This window comes from Gymnogyps californianus, chromosome 8 (genome assembly GCF_018139145.2).
Source record: "Gymnogyps californianus isolate 813 chromosome 8, ASM1813914v2, whole genome shotgun sequence".
In the NCBI taxonomy this organism is placed as follows: domain Eukaryota; kingdom Metazoa; phylum Chordata; class Aves; order Accipitriformes; family Cathartidae; genus Gymnogyps; species Gymnogyps californianus.
Window position 1 is genome coordinate 3,451,859 of NC_059478.1, and position 15,873 is coordinate 3,467,731.

Sequence of the window (15,873 nt, forward strand, 5' to 3'; positions counted from 1 at the left end):
GATTATTTTGTATTCCTAACCTGCAGCCACCCTTATTCTATTTTGCCTCAACTATGTCTGTTAACTGTTCCCTATCGATTTGGCTCATGTGCTCATGATTGTACCTTCTGTGCTTCAGAAAACAAGGCAGGCAGTTATCTTGGGGAGTATAGGACTGGAAGTCAGCAAGTTGCCAAGTGAGCTAGTAGGTTTTAAAGTTCTTCTGAGCCATCAAGTCCAGCTGCTTTGTTGGGGTTTTTTATACCTCCTTTTCCCCTTCTCCTCCGAGATGCATTTGCTTTAGAATTCTCTTGTTCAGAGAAAGCAATTTCAGCTTTGTTTAGCGTGTGCTTAAAGATTCAGCCAAAACAAATGTGCCTTAACTGTGATAGTTACTTGTTTATCACATGGCTGCTGAATATACTTTTGTATATGTGTATTACTTGGAAAATGTGATGTGTATTGCATGTGTAATACTGTGCGGCTTTTCAGTATTTACTACACTTCTTAGTTTGCAAAACTAGAAACTACTGTACATTGTCAAGTGTAATAATGATTGGGAATGTAATACTGGTTCTTCCTTTGAAATAAAATGCCATAGTCTGGTGATCTGTATCTGTTTTGTAAAATTTATTGATAATATCAACTCATGAGTTTTCTGATGTTTGTCAGCACTACGATGCCATAATGAGATACATTAGCCAACCACCTCTTCTTCTTGATGTTCATATTCATAAACCAATGCTAAATGCTAGGACCTGGATGGATTCTTTGCTAGCTTTCTTCCCTGGATTGCAGGTAAGGTTTAAAACCCATGTGCAGATAATTTTAATAACAAGTAAACGATTAAACAGACTGGATATATAATAAGTCAAACTTAGTAATTTGGTTTTCAGAAATACTGAATGAGGATTTCTGTACTCGCTCCTCCTGTCACTTCAATGCTATGACGCCAGTTAATGTGCATTTCTGGCCGTGTTGAGTGTCAAGAAAAGTATGTCTGTGTGATTTGCTTCCTTCACTCCTAGTCATGAAAACACTCGAATTAAGCTGCCTTTTCAGTAGTCTAGTGACAAATTTTCTAGTTTGTGTGCCATGTACATCTTTAAGACAAACTAAATCCCATTTCCACCACAGTTCTCTGTAAATGATAGAGATCCTTTTTTTCACATAGGCAGTAGTCTTAATGATCTCACTGATTTTGCTTAAAAAGCTCTTATGGAATATCTATGGCTTACACTGAAAGGGGGTAATATTTACAGTATGTGTCTGCTGGAAATATAGAAATTGGTCTGTAGCTTTACATGGACACAGTGAATGTGCCTAACTTTGAATATTATTCCTATGCATGGTGAGTTAATGTTAATTTTATTATTCAATTTTAGGTGTTGAAGGGCGATATTAGACCTGCTATTGAAACTCATGAGATGCTGTATCAGGTTATAAAAAAGCATAACTTTCTTCCAGAGGTAAGGTAGTAATTTTTTGATAATGTAAATTGATTCTTACCTCAATTTGAGCAGTCTCAGATATCCATTTGAAAAAAATAGTAGGTATATGTGTTATTAAAACCACAGGCTCATTTCCACAGCATTCTTGTGTGATTTACAGTTCTGCATGTATGACAACTGTGCTTTGGATATGAAATATTTTTCCTTCAGTTATGCTGTAATTGACACAATAATAGGAAGCTGCTGCTATTAATAATTGCTTAGGCTTTATATTTCAGCCTTTCAAAATTGACCTTGACTCAGTATGCAAAACTTGTATAAGCACATGTAGTACTAGCTGCTGAGTAATATAATAGCATTAATGCTAAAGATCACAGTCATCTTTATTAACCCAAGGAGGGAAACTAAAGACTGAATTGTTCTGAGAGAATGTTCTGAAGTTTTGCATAATGTCCTTGAAAGCAGGTACACAAACTTACCTGTAGATATTGCAAGTGCAGTCTTGAGCAAGTTAGTTCTTCACAGAAAACTTGTTGTCCTGCTGAAGTGTATGTCTTTATTCTGTGATGACCCAGAATATATGAGAGAGCTTCTGACTCCAGTTTTAATTTTGTCTTTCCTCTGGTGTAAGCTTATTTCTGTTAGAGAACGTTTTAATTAACATTGCATTCACCTAACGTGGGTACTGAGACCAAAGAATGCTCTGTAAGCACTGGAATGATTTTTTTTGAGTGCTTTTAAAATGGTATGATTTGACTCCTTAAGGGTTTTTTGGGTTGTTTTTTCAGTGCTTTGTACTTACGAAGGAACCTTTGAAAGATCAGTTAGTTGTATTTAAGCCAATATGCCATCCCCTTTAGCAAAGACTTAGTTTAAACCCTAGCATGAACTAGTAGTGAACGTAAGCCATCACAGAAGTGGCTTTTCCCAGTGCATATTAAGAGTGAATACATAGACTGGGAAATTTTTAGATAACTGACTTCTAGTCTGTGGTATTTCTTATGTTTACCATCTGTCAGTCTGAAATGACAGTTTAATGCACTGGAAGTGTCAGGTGGTAGGTATGTTTGCAAAAATGGTATTTGTCGAAGCTCAGGTGGTCCCTGTGTAGTGGCCCTTCAACAGGCTGCTTTGGTTGGATTGCAGCAGCAGTTGTGTGCTTGCGCGGATGAGAGCGATGGGAGGCTGCGTGCTGCCTCCTGCGTCTGGAGCGCAAGTTCTCCTCTGGCACCTCTTGCCAGAACTCCGCTTGCTGGACACTTGTCAAGAGCCTGGGGGGTGTCCGGACTCCGGCACTAACACAAGCTTAAATCGCACTCATACTAAGTAGGCTGGAGCACTGGTTTAGGCTTTGGCCTCAAATGTACTAACTGGACAGAGATTCTTATAGCCTCCTGAGATTGGTGTTGGGCCTTCAGTCCTCCACTGTTGTGTGTACTTTAGCTGTTGTAATACATTTAACATAGGATTCAAAATAAATCTGTGTTTGGTTTTCAGTCTTGCATTTATTTTTGTCTGTTCTTTTTCTTCCTCAGGCATTCACAACAGACTTTAGAGTTCACTGGGCCCAGCATCCTTTAAGGCCTGAATTTGCTGAAAGCACTTACTTCTTGTATAAGGTAAGATCACTTTCATTCCTCTGACTTTTGGTCACTTTGTCTAGCACTTTAGAATTTTGTTGATGTTTTATTTCAATATAGAAAGAGTAGCGTATCTCCAGCTTATTTTATCTACTGGAGCCAGTTCTGTATATAAACAAGATGAAAGTATTGGTTATCAAAAATTGTTCTAGGAATTTTTTTTATATGCCTAGAATTAGAAAGAAAACTGTTAAGTGACAAAGGCCCGTATTTTTAAAGATATTTAGGTGTTGCTGATCTCTCTCAAAGAGATCTTAGAAACTAAGAGCAAAAGCCATTTGTAGAGAAAGCCATTTGTAGGCAAAAGCCTTGCAGAGAAGAGCAGTGCCTAAATGCCTTGCGTTTCTATAAGTATTTCCATGTGCTTATCTGCATATCTGCAAAAGGTAATGCAGTAGTATCTCAGAAGTCTCTCTGGTGACTGTTTAGCACTATTAAAATTAGCATTAGGAAAATGAAAGCTAATTGCACAGTAAGTCTAAGTGCACCTATATGTTTGGTTTTGGGTTTTGTTTGTTTTTCTTTTATAGGCTACTGGGGACCCTTACTATCTAGAAGTAGGAAAAACACTCATTGAAAACTTGAACAAGTACGCAAGAGTGCCTTGTGGGTTTGCTGCAATGAAGGATGTTCGTACAGGAAGTCATGAAGACAGGTAAAAGTTCTTGCAATTATTTTTTTCATGAAAAGATTATAGGAAAAAAATCTAATTACCCTGTTTATATAATTGAATTAATTGACTTTTGAGTAGCTGTCTGTCTTCAGTTTGATAACCAGGTCTTAAATTACCCATTTGTCATAGTCTATAAACTATTTCAATAGTTTTATAGTTTGTTACATAAGAATATTTGTAGTTTAATAATGTTTCATTTGTCTCAGAGCAATAGATGAATTACTTTCAAACAAAATATACTTCAAATCTAGAAGTTTGTGAAGAGGTTTGTTTGTTTTTTCTATAATGCTGTTTTGTATTGAACATGCTGAATCATTTCCCTCCAAACATAGTTTCTTCCAAGTGGGAGGAATGCTAATGGAATTAATTTCAACAATAATAGTCATGAAGTCTTCAGAGATGGAGTAATATGAGTGTTTTACTGATGTGTTAGGAAAAAAGGAGATCTTCCTAAAGGACATACTTTTTTTTTTTTCCCCCATAGAATGGACTCTTTCTTTCTGGCCGAGATGTTTAAATATCTTTACCTGCTGTTTGCTGATAAGGAAGACATGATTTTTGATATTGAAGATTATATCTTCACTACAGAAGCTCATCTATTACCACTTTGGCTTTCCACTACAAACCAAACCATCTCCAAGAAAAACACAGTAAGTACGAGCTCAAATCTAAGTCAGTTTTAGTGGTGCTTTGAAGTAGTTCCTTTTTTTATGAGAGGAAATGGAAGAAAAATCAGGAAAAATCATAGTTTGAAGAAGTACACCAATTTTAACGCTTCGTTTAATATGAACTATTTCATCATATTAACAGTGCCAGTCACATGAGTATGAATAATGTTTCCATGACTGGATTATGCACCACTGAATCTTGAGAAAAAAGCTGTGGAATATTAGCAATATTTAAAAAGAAAATCATTCCTGATCTCTGTATAAATTTGAAAATAACATACTGTGATATTTTTATCTTCATTTTCTGTTATTTTTTCTAAAACATTTGCAACAACAAGCCTAAGTTTTTGTTGTTTTTTTTACTACATGAACCCTTGGTGAATTTTGAAAGGTTTCTTGAGACCGCTACAAAGTTATTTTAACAAGGTACAGCTATAGCTTTTGGGATATTTAATTGTTTTAGTCCATGCAATAGGCATCTATTGTGTAAATGTGAGAACATTTATGGGTATAAATTACTTAACCTTCCAAAATAACCTATAGTAATACAACTGTGCTGTGAAGCATCATAAATACTTGTCTTTTTTGTTTGTTTTTTGTGCTCAGTAAGGTGACATAATTTATCTTTAAGACAATAATACTACTGGCAAGCAAAGAAATGCATGAGAAGGTGGAGAGAGAGGTGTGTAGGTCATCAGGGACATCAATTCCCTTATGTTAGTGTGCCTCTAATTTTACCCTTTACTATGAGTTTTACAGTAATGCCTGGATCAGAGGAAAATGCTCATGTTGTGTCAAGCCATGTGTCCTGGAGAAATCCTATAACTGAGTAGAAAGTACTCTGTTTTATGGACTCTAGCATTAGACAGTGAAAAATTTTTAATTACTTGCACTTATGTCTAACATTGGTAATACATTTAATGGGTCACGGCGTCGGTTTTTCATGTTTCGTGATGGTGGAGATCCTGCACTCTCTCTGAAATGTTCTTTCCTTGAGCATTTATCATCTTTTGTCTTTGAGTTTTGGAAACAGAGACTTTTTTAAACTATGCAAGAAGTTCTCTGAAGGGTCTGAAGGAGCATTTTATATAACTTTCGTTCCCAACATGAGAAGTTGATACTTTTGAGACAGACAGGATTCCCACAGCTGATGCTGTGTGAAGTGCTGGCCTAACATATGTAGTTCTCTTGAGAACCGCAAATGTTAATAAAAGGCCGATAAAGAAGATAGAGTAAATTGTTCAAACGCAGTTTTCTTAAGCTCTTTAAGTCAAAGCTGCTAACGTGCATAATACAAGTAGAAAGATCCATTGAAAATGGTGTCGACGACATGCGTTAAATGGCTAAAAGGCTGTGAAGACGAGTGTGTTACTCTTTTATGGAATTTAATCTGATGGGGAAAAAAATTGATAAGAAAAAATGGAATGTGTAAATTATTTTTAATATAAACAGAGTGCTATTAAGCCGACATGTCTGTGAGACGGTTGGTAGTATCAACCCAACATCCTGTTTGTATTTATTCTCATAAACAGGAAAGGTCACGTCTTACTACGCTGATGCTTGCAATAGTGCTTGCAAGACCTTCTTTCTTAAGTGATGTGACTGCTGTTTGTCACACTAAGAGCATAGGTACTTTAAAGTGTTTATTCCAGTAAACTAATAGCCTTTTAGGTCTTGTTTTTTAGGGAGCCTTTAAATACTTGATTTTTAATTAGCTAATGTGTTGCAAACAGGGTTGGTTTTTGTTTGGGGTTTTGGGGGGTTTTTTTGCAAGTAGGTAAATAATACATTAATTTTTGTAGGTGAGAAAATGAACTTGCCAGTTATCCAACTAGTTATTTGCAAAACTAAGAACAGGCTAAATATGGCTCCAAATCACTACATGTTCCACATGGTTTCACATGTTACAAAACAGCGATTTGCGCAAATGTTAACTCTGTCATCTTTTCTGCAAATAGAGATTGTTTGAGTTATATATAGATTCATCCTTGCCCATTCAGACTTCCAAGTCTGTATGGCTCCTGAGGAGGAGAATCTTTTGTTCGTATGAAAAGATGTGACGTTCTTAGTAATACGAAGCAAGAATGACCTAAGGCCTGCAGCTGGTCCGCTCAGCATAAAGGCAACATCAAATGAAATTGTAACTACTTCCTTTAGTTGTCCAGCACATAAAAGTACAGGGGCAATAGCTATGTCATGAGCGGGCTTGAGAAGGACTGTTTGCCAGTAGAGGATTAGCTATTTCCGCAAAAAAAAAATCTAGAAACTGTGGATACAAGTTTGGTAATTTACAAATTACAACTGGTGTTGTATTTATCTATCCCTAGAAAGGGGTTGTAGTGCACTGGGTTACCCTTTATTATTACAAGGTGTGGCACAGAAGAGTGATGTATTCTTCATTCCTGGAATCTGTGTGGTTGTAGGACATTTATTGCTTTCTGCTGCTGTATGTCCTGAGTACACAGATTACTTAAGGGTAGGTCTGTCTGATTTTCTTCGTGTAAAAATGGAACCTGCATTTTTAATAGATGATCTGTATCTTTCATTTTAGACTACAGAGTACACAGAGCTGGATGACAGCAACTTTGACTGGACCTGTCCGAACACCCAGATTCTTTTCCCAAACGACCCTATGTTTGCTCAAAGTATTCGTGAACCTTTGAAAAATGTGGTGGATAAGAGCTGTCCTAGGGGTATTTCCAGAGCGTAAGATGAATATTTTCTGTCTTTTGTTAGTGTAGGATTGAGGGGAATAGGGTCTGTTATGCATGGAAGGAGAAATATGAGGTGTACTGGAGCTTGCTCTGCTTGAGTTTGTAGTCCTTTTAGAATGGATAGCCCAGCTATGGGAAAAATCAGTTATGTTTTCTCTGGCATCATCAGCAAGACTGCGTTCATTTCCAGCAGGAATTGGTGAGTCTTTCAAAGCAAAAGGAGCTTAATGAGCCACATACTCCAAGTGGGAATTGTAGCCCAGGTATTACAGGAAGTATATCTCTCTGATTTGTAAAATTAATTTCTGTAGTCTCTTGAAGAGTTCTGCAACTCTTCTTTGTAGTAAGCAAATCATGCTACCATACATAACGTCACCTGTTTTGAAGAATTTCGGACAGTCTGTTAAAGCTGAGGAAGTTTATCCTTCTGACCACCTCTTTGATATTTATACTTCGTGAGCAAAACTGAGTAGCAACCGTATGAGGAAAACTGGTTTTAGTCAGTCTTACAATAATGCAGACTATTTAGAAATGAGACATAGCATACGTTAGTTTTGTTATCAACTTTGCATGTGCTTTTTTGCACTACAAAATTATTGATAATATTGACAACTTTTAAAAAAGATACTTTGAGAAGTTGCATTCTAGCGAAGCTTGTACTCAACATTATTCCAAAGAATTCTACTCTTGTGGTGGTAGGAATAACGTGAGAGTTGTGTTTCAAGAATAATCTGTTTTTTAAAGCTTTGATCTCTAATATCTTCTGGCAGAGAAGAGAGTTTGGGAAGTGGACCAAAGCCACCATTGAGAGCCAGAGATTTCATGGCCAGTAATCCTGAACACTTGGAGATACTGAAGAAGATGGGAGTCAGTTTGATCCATCTGAAAGATGGAAGAGTACAATTAGTACAGCATGCAGTGCAAGTAAGGCCTGATAGTACTTTTTTTTTTTAAACTTTCAGTAAAATCGTACTAGCGATGATATCTGACACTTAGAGGTTCAGGAGGGCCAGCCAGACTGTGGAAGGAGGCACGTGAGCTGGATATGCAACTATATTTAGCAGGCTGATGCTTGTTAATATTTTGCCTCAGCAGCACTTTTAACTGATCTTCCATTAAATTCGATGGAGGCTGTTCAAGTCAAAGCGATGTAGCTAACAGCATCTTATCTGATAATACTAGCTTTCAGTGTGAGATACTTCCATTTGTTTAGGAGGTTTATATGTTTGTATGTTTTTAGTGTTCTGGGTGGTGGAGGTGCTAAAAGGTTAACTTTCTTATTTGAAATGACAAATGAGTGCCAGTGAGCATCCACTCTGTATTTTAAAATCTTTGTAGCAGTGGTCCAAGCAAACATAACTTCGATTTTTATTCCCCCCCCCCAAGTTTCTCAAACATTTAAGAAGAAACTGTTTATCATTTCTTTACTACTCAGGCAGCAAGTTCACTTGATGCTGAAGATGGCTTACGGTTCATGCAGGAAATGATTGAACTCTCCAGTCAGCAACAGAAAGAGCAACAGCTACCTCCTCGTGCTGTTCAAATTGTTTCCCATCCATTCTTTGGCAGGGTGGTCTTAACTGCTGGACCAGCACAATTTGGGATGGACTTATCCAAACACAAAGCAGGGGTATGTAAGATGTGTATGTGATCTGTTCCTAGCTTTCTGTTACTTTCCTTATTGCATAAGCCTAAATTTTACAGTACTGGTACTATTTCAGGGTGGCCAGCTAGAGGGTGATCAATTAATTAGTGGTTAAAATGACAGGGCGCAGCAACGACAGAATGACAGCAGTGACAGTCTTTTAGATGAGTGCCTTGTCAGTCTGTGGCCCATGCTCTGCTCCTGAGTCATCAGTCATGCATTTTAAATCCTAAATCATACATAGTGTGATTTTTGAAACAAATTTATATAACCTGCAGTGCATATCTTAAGAGGTGGTAATTTAAGGGAAGGTTTTCCTACCATGTCAGCCATGAATTTGCAGAAGCCTTTTTAGCATTAGAGTAGGCTGTTCTTACGGAAGCTTTTATAAAAGGTTGTATCTAGATGGAAGAAGAGGCAATCACAGAGGCAGTGGTCCCTGTTGGAAGCAGTAGGAAAACCCAGTGACTTCAGTTGGGCAAGATGCAGCCCAAAAAAGGAGTTCCAGACTAGCAGTTCACAGAAGAAGATTTTCTAGAGACAACAGTTCACAGGTATAGAGAAAATACACTGAATATGAGAATTAGGTTTTCACTCAGTCATTCTTTGCTGCTTGGAATTCCAGAATTCAGGGCAAAGATTGCCTGCACTGACAGAAGACAACACTAAATGCATTAGATTAACTGAAGAAATGAAAATGCTTAGGAATCTTTTGCAAGCTTGAACCTAGTGCTCTAATTCTCTCTTTCTGTTTGTTTTTGTTTTTCCAAACAGACAAGAGGATTTGTTGCAACCATTAAGCCATATAATGGATGCTCAGAGATCACTAATCCTGAGGCAGTGAAAGAGAAAATTGCTCTGATGCAAAGAGGCCAGTGTATGTTTGCTGAAAAGGCACGAAACATTCAAAAAGCTGGAGCAATAGGAGGCATTGTTATTGGTAAGTAAGATTTTAAGTTCTTAGAATCTTAAGTTTGTGTAGATGTAACGTGTATTTTACAGATTTGAAGATACTGGAGAGCTGACAAGAAGCTGTTAAACTCTCTGAGATGACAGTATTCCAACACAGAAACTGTGCTTTCAGAAGATGAAGAAATGTTTTGGTTTTGTCTGGTTCTGTGCAGAAAGTGTAGCTAAACAAATTGGGATGGGTGATTGTCACTGTTTTTGCAGATTAAAAGTTGTTATTTTAAGGATCACTGAGTGTTGCAATAGTGCTGCCTACTAACTGCTGAGGAAGACTTGAGATACAAATGAAAAATGTTAAGGAAAAGTAGCACACCAGTTGGCTTTTTGCTTTTTACAACCAACTGACTATTTTCTGCCTGGGATCCTCTTAACTGCTCAAAGTCTGCTGAAGTTCAGAGTTGTAGTCTGTTTATCTAACAGGAGGTTTGCTTGCTTTTCCTTTTGTGTGCATCTGGCTAGATGACAATGAGGGAAGCAGTAGTGACACAGCTCCTCTCTTCCAAATGGCCGGTGATGGAAAGAATACAGATGATATCACAATTCCCATGCTCTTTCTCTTCAACAAGGAAGGAAACATTATACTGGATGCAATCCGGGAGTATGAGGCTGTGGAGGTGCTCCTTTCTGATAAAGCAAAAGACAGAGGTAAGATTAGAGGTTATTTATACAAATTTAGCTTCCGTCTGTGCCGTGGCACAATGTGAAATGTGCAATAGTGATTTCTACTGCTACCCAAAGGTGGAAGCGCGTTATTTGGTAGCTCTAGTTTTCTGTTTGACTTTGTTAGTAGTTTTTTCGTGAGAAAGCCATTATCTGACATGTGTCATTATCCGCTGCCCCCCAAGTTAACATTAACATTCAGAAATGCTGTTCATAAGTTAAATGTCAGTTTGACTAATGAGAAGATACAGCCTTTTGGATTCCTTTTGAACCCTTTTTGTCATAATCTGCTTTGAAGTGGTGTCAGGAATAGCGTAAGTGTTTTCAGTGCCCTACATTGTAAATGCCTCTCTCTTATCAAGCTCCCCAGTGACGTCCTTGGTACCCAAAAGGAAAGAGACAACTGTTACAACTATTTTGCCTGTCTAAGGAAAAGTGGTTATCATGAGAAATAAGGCTGCTGACCTCACATGTTTTGCAGTTTTTCTTGTATAATACAGGAAAACTGCAAGCTAATACATTCCCAATTAAAATGTTTGCATATGGCAGAAAATTCTAGGTTTTCCTTTTGTAAGCCTTCCTCATAGCACTGCTTTGTCCAAGCAGAGTATCTAAGAACCAAGTATCTCTAGTAAACCAGTGACAGTGTTTATTTTCTGCACATTTGCAAAGGCGATATGCCGAAAGCTACAGTGTTGTTTCTTCATAGCTGCTTACAGATTCCTCCTGTTTATAACTGTGGTTAAGCTGCTCTAACAAAATACTAAATGCAAAAGATAGCTCTGCATTTGAGAATTTGTAATCCGTATCTGCTTCTTTCCCCCTCCTCGTGCTTCCGTTTGGAATCCCAGCAACAATCTTTAAAGGTAAAATGATTCCAAACTACATTATTGATAGCAGTAAGTATCCCGTCTTAAACATGACGTATGCAGTTAAACTCCCTAGAAGTCTTGAAATATTAGTGTCCTGTATACTAGGTATAAACATCAAACTCCAGACAAATCTGCATGGTTAAATTGGACAGCTGTCGTAAAGCTAAATTGCTACTTGAGGTGTGTATGTTAGTTGCTTTGAGCGGGGATGTGAGGAGGGAGGCTTCGGCTTTGGCGCTCTCTTTAATTCACAGTTCAGTCAATTTATGAAACTCTGTCCGACTCCCGCTTGCTTAGATGTGGGATCCTGGTGGATCTGGGAGCGCTTTAAAATCTGGTATTAAAGTTCAGTGCACGCAGCGGGTATTTGCTTAAGACTGAAGGATGGTAATTAGCACTGACCCAGAAGTCACTATTCAAGTTTGAGGAACCAAAACTAGTCTCGCTATATTGTTTGCCCTTGTTTAAAATGTGTTTAAATGTCTCTTCCTCCCCTCCCTCTGTAAAATATGTTCCTTAATAACATTAAATTTTCATATCAATGGAAGGTCTTCACTTCCTTGAGGAAATAAGGCCAAGGGAAGTGACCTTGCTTTTGAAATACATAATAAAATGCTGCCTTCCTAGTTTATTTTTCAAAACATTTTTTTTTTCTCTCCCCTCTCAAAGACTTGGAAATGGAGAATATGGACCAGAAATCATCTGAAAATGATTCACATAAACAGAATTCAGAAGAAGCTACTTCAGCATCTCAGGATGTTGGTGCGGTCAGTGAGGAGCCTGAAGAAGGAGAAAGCTCTGATGTTACTGACCCTGATTCTTTATCTCCTGCTAACTCAGACAGTGACAGCGTTTCCATTTCAAATCGGGACTCCTACGTCCCTGGAACCGATGAGGCTAGTGCTCCGGAGCCAGCATGTACGCAAGGGGATGACCAGCCTCAGGAACAAAAGACCGAGACAGAGTCAAATTCCAAAGTTAACTGGGATAATAAAGTCCAACCTATGGAATCCATATTAGCAGACTGGAATGAAGATATAGAAGCATTTGAAATGATGGAAAAGGATGAGCTATGACTTGTAATAATAACTTATTTGTTAGTAAACAAGTGGAGAACTCTTTGGGTAGAAGTGAGGCCCTGATATCTGAGAACTAGAAAACATATTCAGTATTGTGATGAGCAACCAGGTTTCACCTGGAAATTACCACAGAAATCCAGCACGCGCTCTCTGTATTGTTTTATTTTTTCCTGTTTAAAAATGGGAACGTGCAATTGAAGCATTTGTCTGGCTCCACTGCGTGGTGCTGTAACCCAGGAGGCTCATTCAGGGAACGAGCCCGACTTCTGCCTTCCAGCCTCTGAGAGGTCACGCTCCCTTGGTCTCTGGAAAGCAAAAGTTGAACGCGGTGGGGTTGACACACCACGTAACGGTTATTGACGAGAGCACTTGAAGGCAGTAGGTCAGCCACTGTTCTGGTTGGAGCGAAGGTGCGGTTTCACTGATCTCTACTGAGTTGAAAGCCTTCATTGATAGCAGCGGGTGAAATTATGTTTCCAGTTGTGTCTTTAAGACACAGCTAGAAGCAGTTTGATTTTTGTCCTGACATATCATACCGAGATATAGTAGCGTTGCTCATCACTCCTTCCATCTGTTACCATGAAGAACGACCATGATGACGTGCGAGTTTTCCCTTCTGCTCCGCTTTCAACTAGAGAAACTGTATAAACCAAAGGCAACGTGTGCTTTGTAAGCAGGTTCCATCAGGGAAACTAAGACAGCCCTGGGGTCTACCAGGTGAAGGTTCACGGTGTGTTGTGAAAGGTAATGCTCGAGGTTAAGGTAAAGTGGACACAGGTAGATGTTGAGCTCCAGGTATTTCTTTTGGCCTTCCAGGTTGAAAAACTCAAATCTACCCCGAGATACGGAATTTAAACTGGCAATATTCTCCGAAAGGACACTAAACAGAACTAGATCAGCTATAACAAAATCTTCCTTTTTCTACAAGTTTGACTTCTAACAGCTTGACTTTGTTGTCATTCTTTTGATATGCAACTTCTATACGTGTGATACTTAAGGCGATGAGGCCAGTACCAGTAGTGAAGTGCAACAAGTTTGGCTGTTGGGTCCGTAGTTCAAAGTATAGGGGCGTGAGCTGTGAGGATGGCTGGTATGTTCCTCCGGGCTTCGGGAGTTTGTTACAGGTAAGTGTGAGTCCTGATTTGTTATCCCTATTATGAAAAACATTATTTAAATAAAAATGGGGATGTTTAAACAACCGAGAGATGTTTTGACTGTGTCCAAAGAAACTGCCAAAAACTAAGTAACTTGATTTATATAAACTGCTTTTAGTGAATTGTGGTTCAAAGAATTGTTTTATATTAAAGAGTAAATTAACACTGCCTATATGCTGCACCAGGCTAAAAATGAAGGTTTATATTCATCTTTACAATGGAAAGAAGAAAACAAAAAAAAAAAAAGGCCCAATCTGAATTGCACCTTTCGTTTAGCTGGTGAAATTATGCGTGCTGAATATGCAACTGTTAATTAGTACAGCCATACTGTATTTATTTATGTATACTCCTGTACAGTGTGAATGGAGAAATCCCAGGCAAATGTTCTATACATGTATACTTAATGACACTTGCTTTCAAGAGTATCGAAATGCACAGGCACCTTTTGAGAGCATGACAGTCCATCAGAATATTGTCCATAAACTGAACGATAACTTTAAATCACTAGAGTAGGAGGTAATTTCGAGGAGGAAATGAAGCGGTAGTTGAATAGTGAATAAGTGTCCTTTTAAATAAATCAGCTTTTAAATGTAGTTATAATTCCTTTGCACAAATAACTGTATGGAGGTTTGGACTGAATGAGTAGGGCTCGAAGCAGCTGGGGTTTTTCAGTTGAGAAATTTTTTTATTTATGTTTTTTACCTGAGTTTCTTCCTGTAAAGCATTTGATCATGGGAGCCTTTTAAGTGTCCTTCGTTACTTGGAGCCCCAGTCCGCACCCGAGAGACGCTGCGCTCCCCTGGTAGCGCCCGGGCTCGAAGCAACGTGGCCAAGTGCAGTCAGCTGCAGGATCAAAACCATCACGTGCAGGTCAGAAGTTTCCACTCTCATAATTCCTTTGATCTGTCAGTGCTTAGTGCCACAAAAGGAGCATTTTTGTTCCTGTGCTCTTCGACGTGGACTGCATCTTCATACTCGTTAGCTCTTTTGGTGGAAATAGAATTATTTTTATAGCTGTAGAGGCCCTCTGGTCATTATGTTAAGACTGTCAATATAGCAACTAAAGGTTTTCTTTTTTTACTTGCCGAAAATTTAGGTGTAGATGTAAAATTTTATTAAAAGATTAACTTTCCTTCCCATCACCAGCTCATTTTTATTTAACTGCTTTTTCCACATCTATTGCTAAAGCCGCAGACATTAGCTCTCCTTTTAAGGGATTTTGAATGATCCCAGAACTCCGTATGGATTTGAAGCATCATTTTGGTGGTGGCCTACCTCAGATAACTGTTGCCTCCTTCCTTTTGGGTTGGGTTTTTGTTTGTTTCAGTTTGTTCTACTTTACCTTTGAAACCATCATGAGAGCCATAGCTTTGTTTACAGAACTGAATCGGGTAAGGTTGACCTTTTGGGAAAGAGGACTAAATTGAGGGGGGGGGGTAGTTTTATTCAGGTTATTTTCACTTTGTATTTCCTTATGAGGAACTAGGCTTTAGTTTAACCTTTTCATATCATTCTGGAAAGAATTCAGTCTTCTGTCACTGTCATCTTAAAAAGCGAAAAGAATGTATTCATCAAAAAAACAAAACCTTCTGGAGAGGGGAGTAAGCGTTCTTCCCAGATTTCTAGAAGCTTGCTCCCTCCATGTGGAGGGTTGCTCGTACATCATTCATCAGTAATCGCCTCTTGCTTTGTATAGTATTGTACATTTGTCTGGTATTGAACACTGAAGAATTCAGGAATCACAGCTGGAACTAGCACTTCTTCCATGCCATGTAATTCAGATCAGCCAATTAATTTCTCATTTGATCTTAGAGGAATGTTCTTAATTGTTTACATTTATTATTTCTTAATGAAGTTTCAAAATGGGCCCAGCTTTGGTTCTCCTCCTCCTGCCAGCATACCTGAAGGCGTAGCGGTAGGCATCAGTAAGTGTCTGTTGAGAGGTTAAAACCGGGACATCTTATGCAAAAGGCATCAGTCAGAACATAGAAAAAAAAACCATTCTGTGAATGAAATATTGTATGTTCAGATTTTATAAGATTATTTTTTTTTTTAGCCAGCCCAATTTACAGCCGTATATTTTCTTATGAAAGATGTCTAATAACAGGTGCTGCAACACTATTGTTGGGTTTTACTGTCTGGTGATAAGTGTATACAATATTTCAAAGGGCAACTATGTACTGTGATGTAAAAGTCTGGGCTAAAATGTATATAATCCGTGTACATAATTGTGTACTTGATTATAATTGCTGATTGTAAAGATTTAATAAAATGTAAATATTCTGGTCAAGCTGTGCTAAATTGACGCTAATTTCGGAATTGCCCAGCCAGCTCTGCTTGCCTTGATTTATTTTAGCAAGGCCTTCGGT

At 38.2% G+C, this 15,873-nt stretch overlaps 1 protein-coding gene across 2 annotated transcripts in view; it reads left to right on the forward strand.

Annotated features, from left to right (window-relative positions):
* Positions 1 to 14,930, forward strand: part of EDEM3 (ER degradation enhancing alpha-mannosidase like protein 3) — a 30,270-nt gene extending 15,340 nt beyond the window's left edge. Inside the window, exons 10-21 of one of the 2 annotated variants that reach the window (XM_050900887.1) lie at positions 652 to 777; positions 1,365 to 1,448; positions 2,966 to 3,049; positions 3,601 to 3,725; positions 4,228 to 4,393; positions 6,963 to 7,117; positions 7,896 to 8,049; positions 8,561 to 8,755; positions 9,545 to 9,710; positions 10,199 to 10,384; positions 11,251 to 11,298; positions 11,941 to 14,930. In XM_050900887.1, the coding sequence (XP_050756844.1) occupies positions 652 to 777; positions 1,365 to 1,448; positions 2,966 to 3,049; positions 3,601 to 3,725; positions 4,228 to 4,393; positions 6,963 to 7,117; positions 7,896 to 8,049; positions 8,561 to 8,755; positions 9,545 to 9,710; positions 10,199 to 10,384; positions 11,251 to 11,298; positions 11,941 to 12,347 (1,896 nt within the window). In that variant the 3' untranslated portion in view covers positions 12,348 to 14,930. The remainder of the gene's footprint in view (positions 1 to 651; positions 778 to 1,364; positions 1,449 to 2,965; positions 3,050 to 3,600; positions 3,726 to 4,227; positions 4,394 to 6,962; positions 7,118 to 7,895; positions 8,050 to 8,560; positions 8,756 to 9,544; positions 9,711 to 10,198; positions 10,385 to 11,250; positions 11,299 to 11,940) is intronic. The other variant, XM_050900888.1, reaches the window with a different exon arrangement.
* Positions 14,931 to 15,873: the final 943 nt, after the last annotated feature.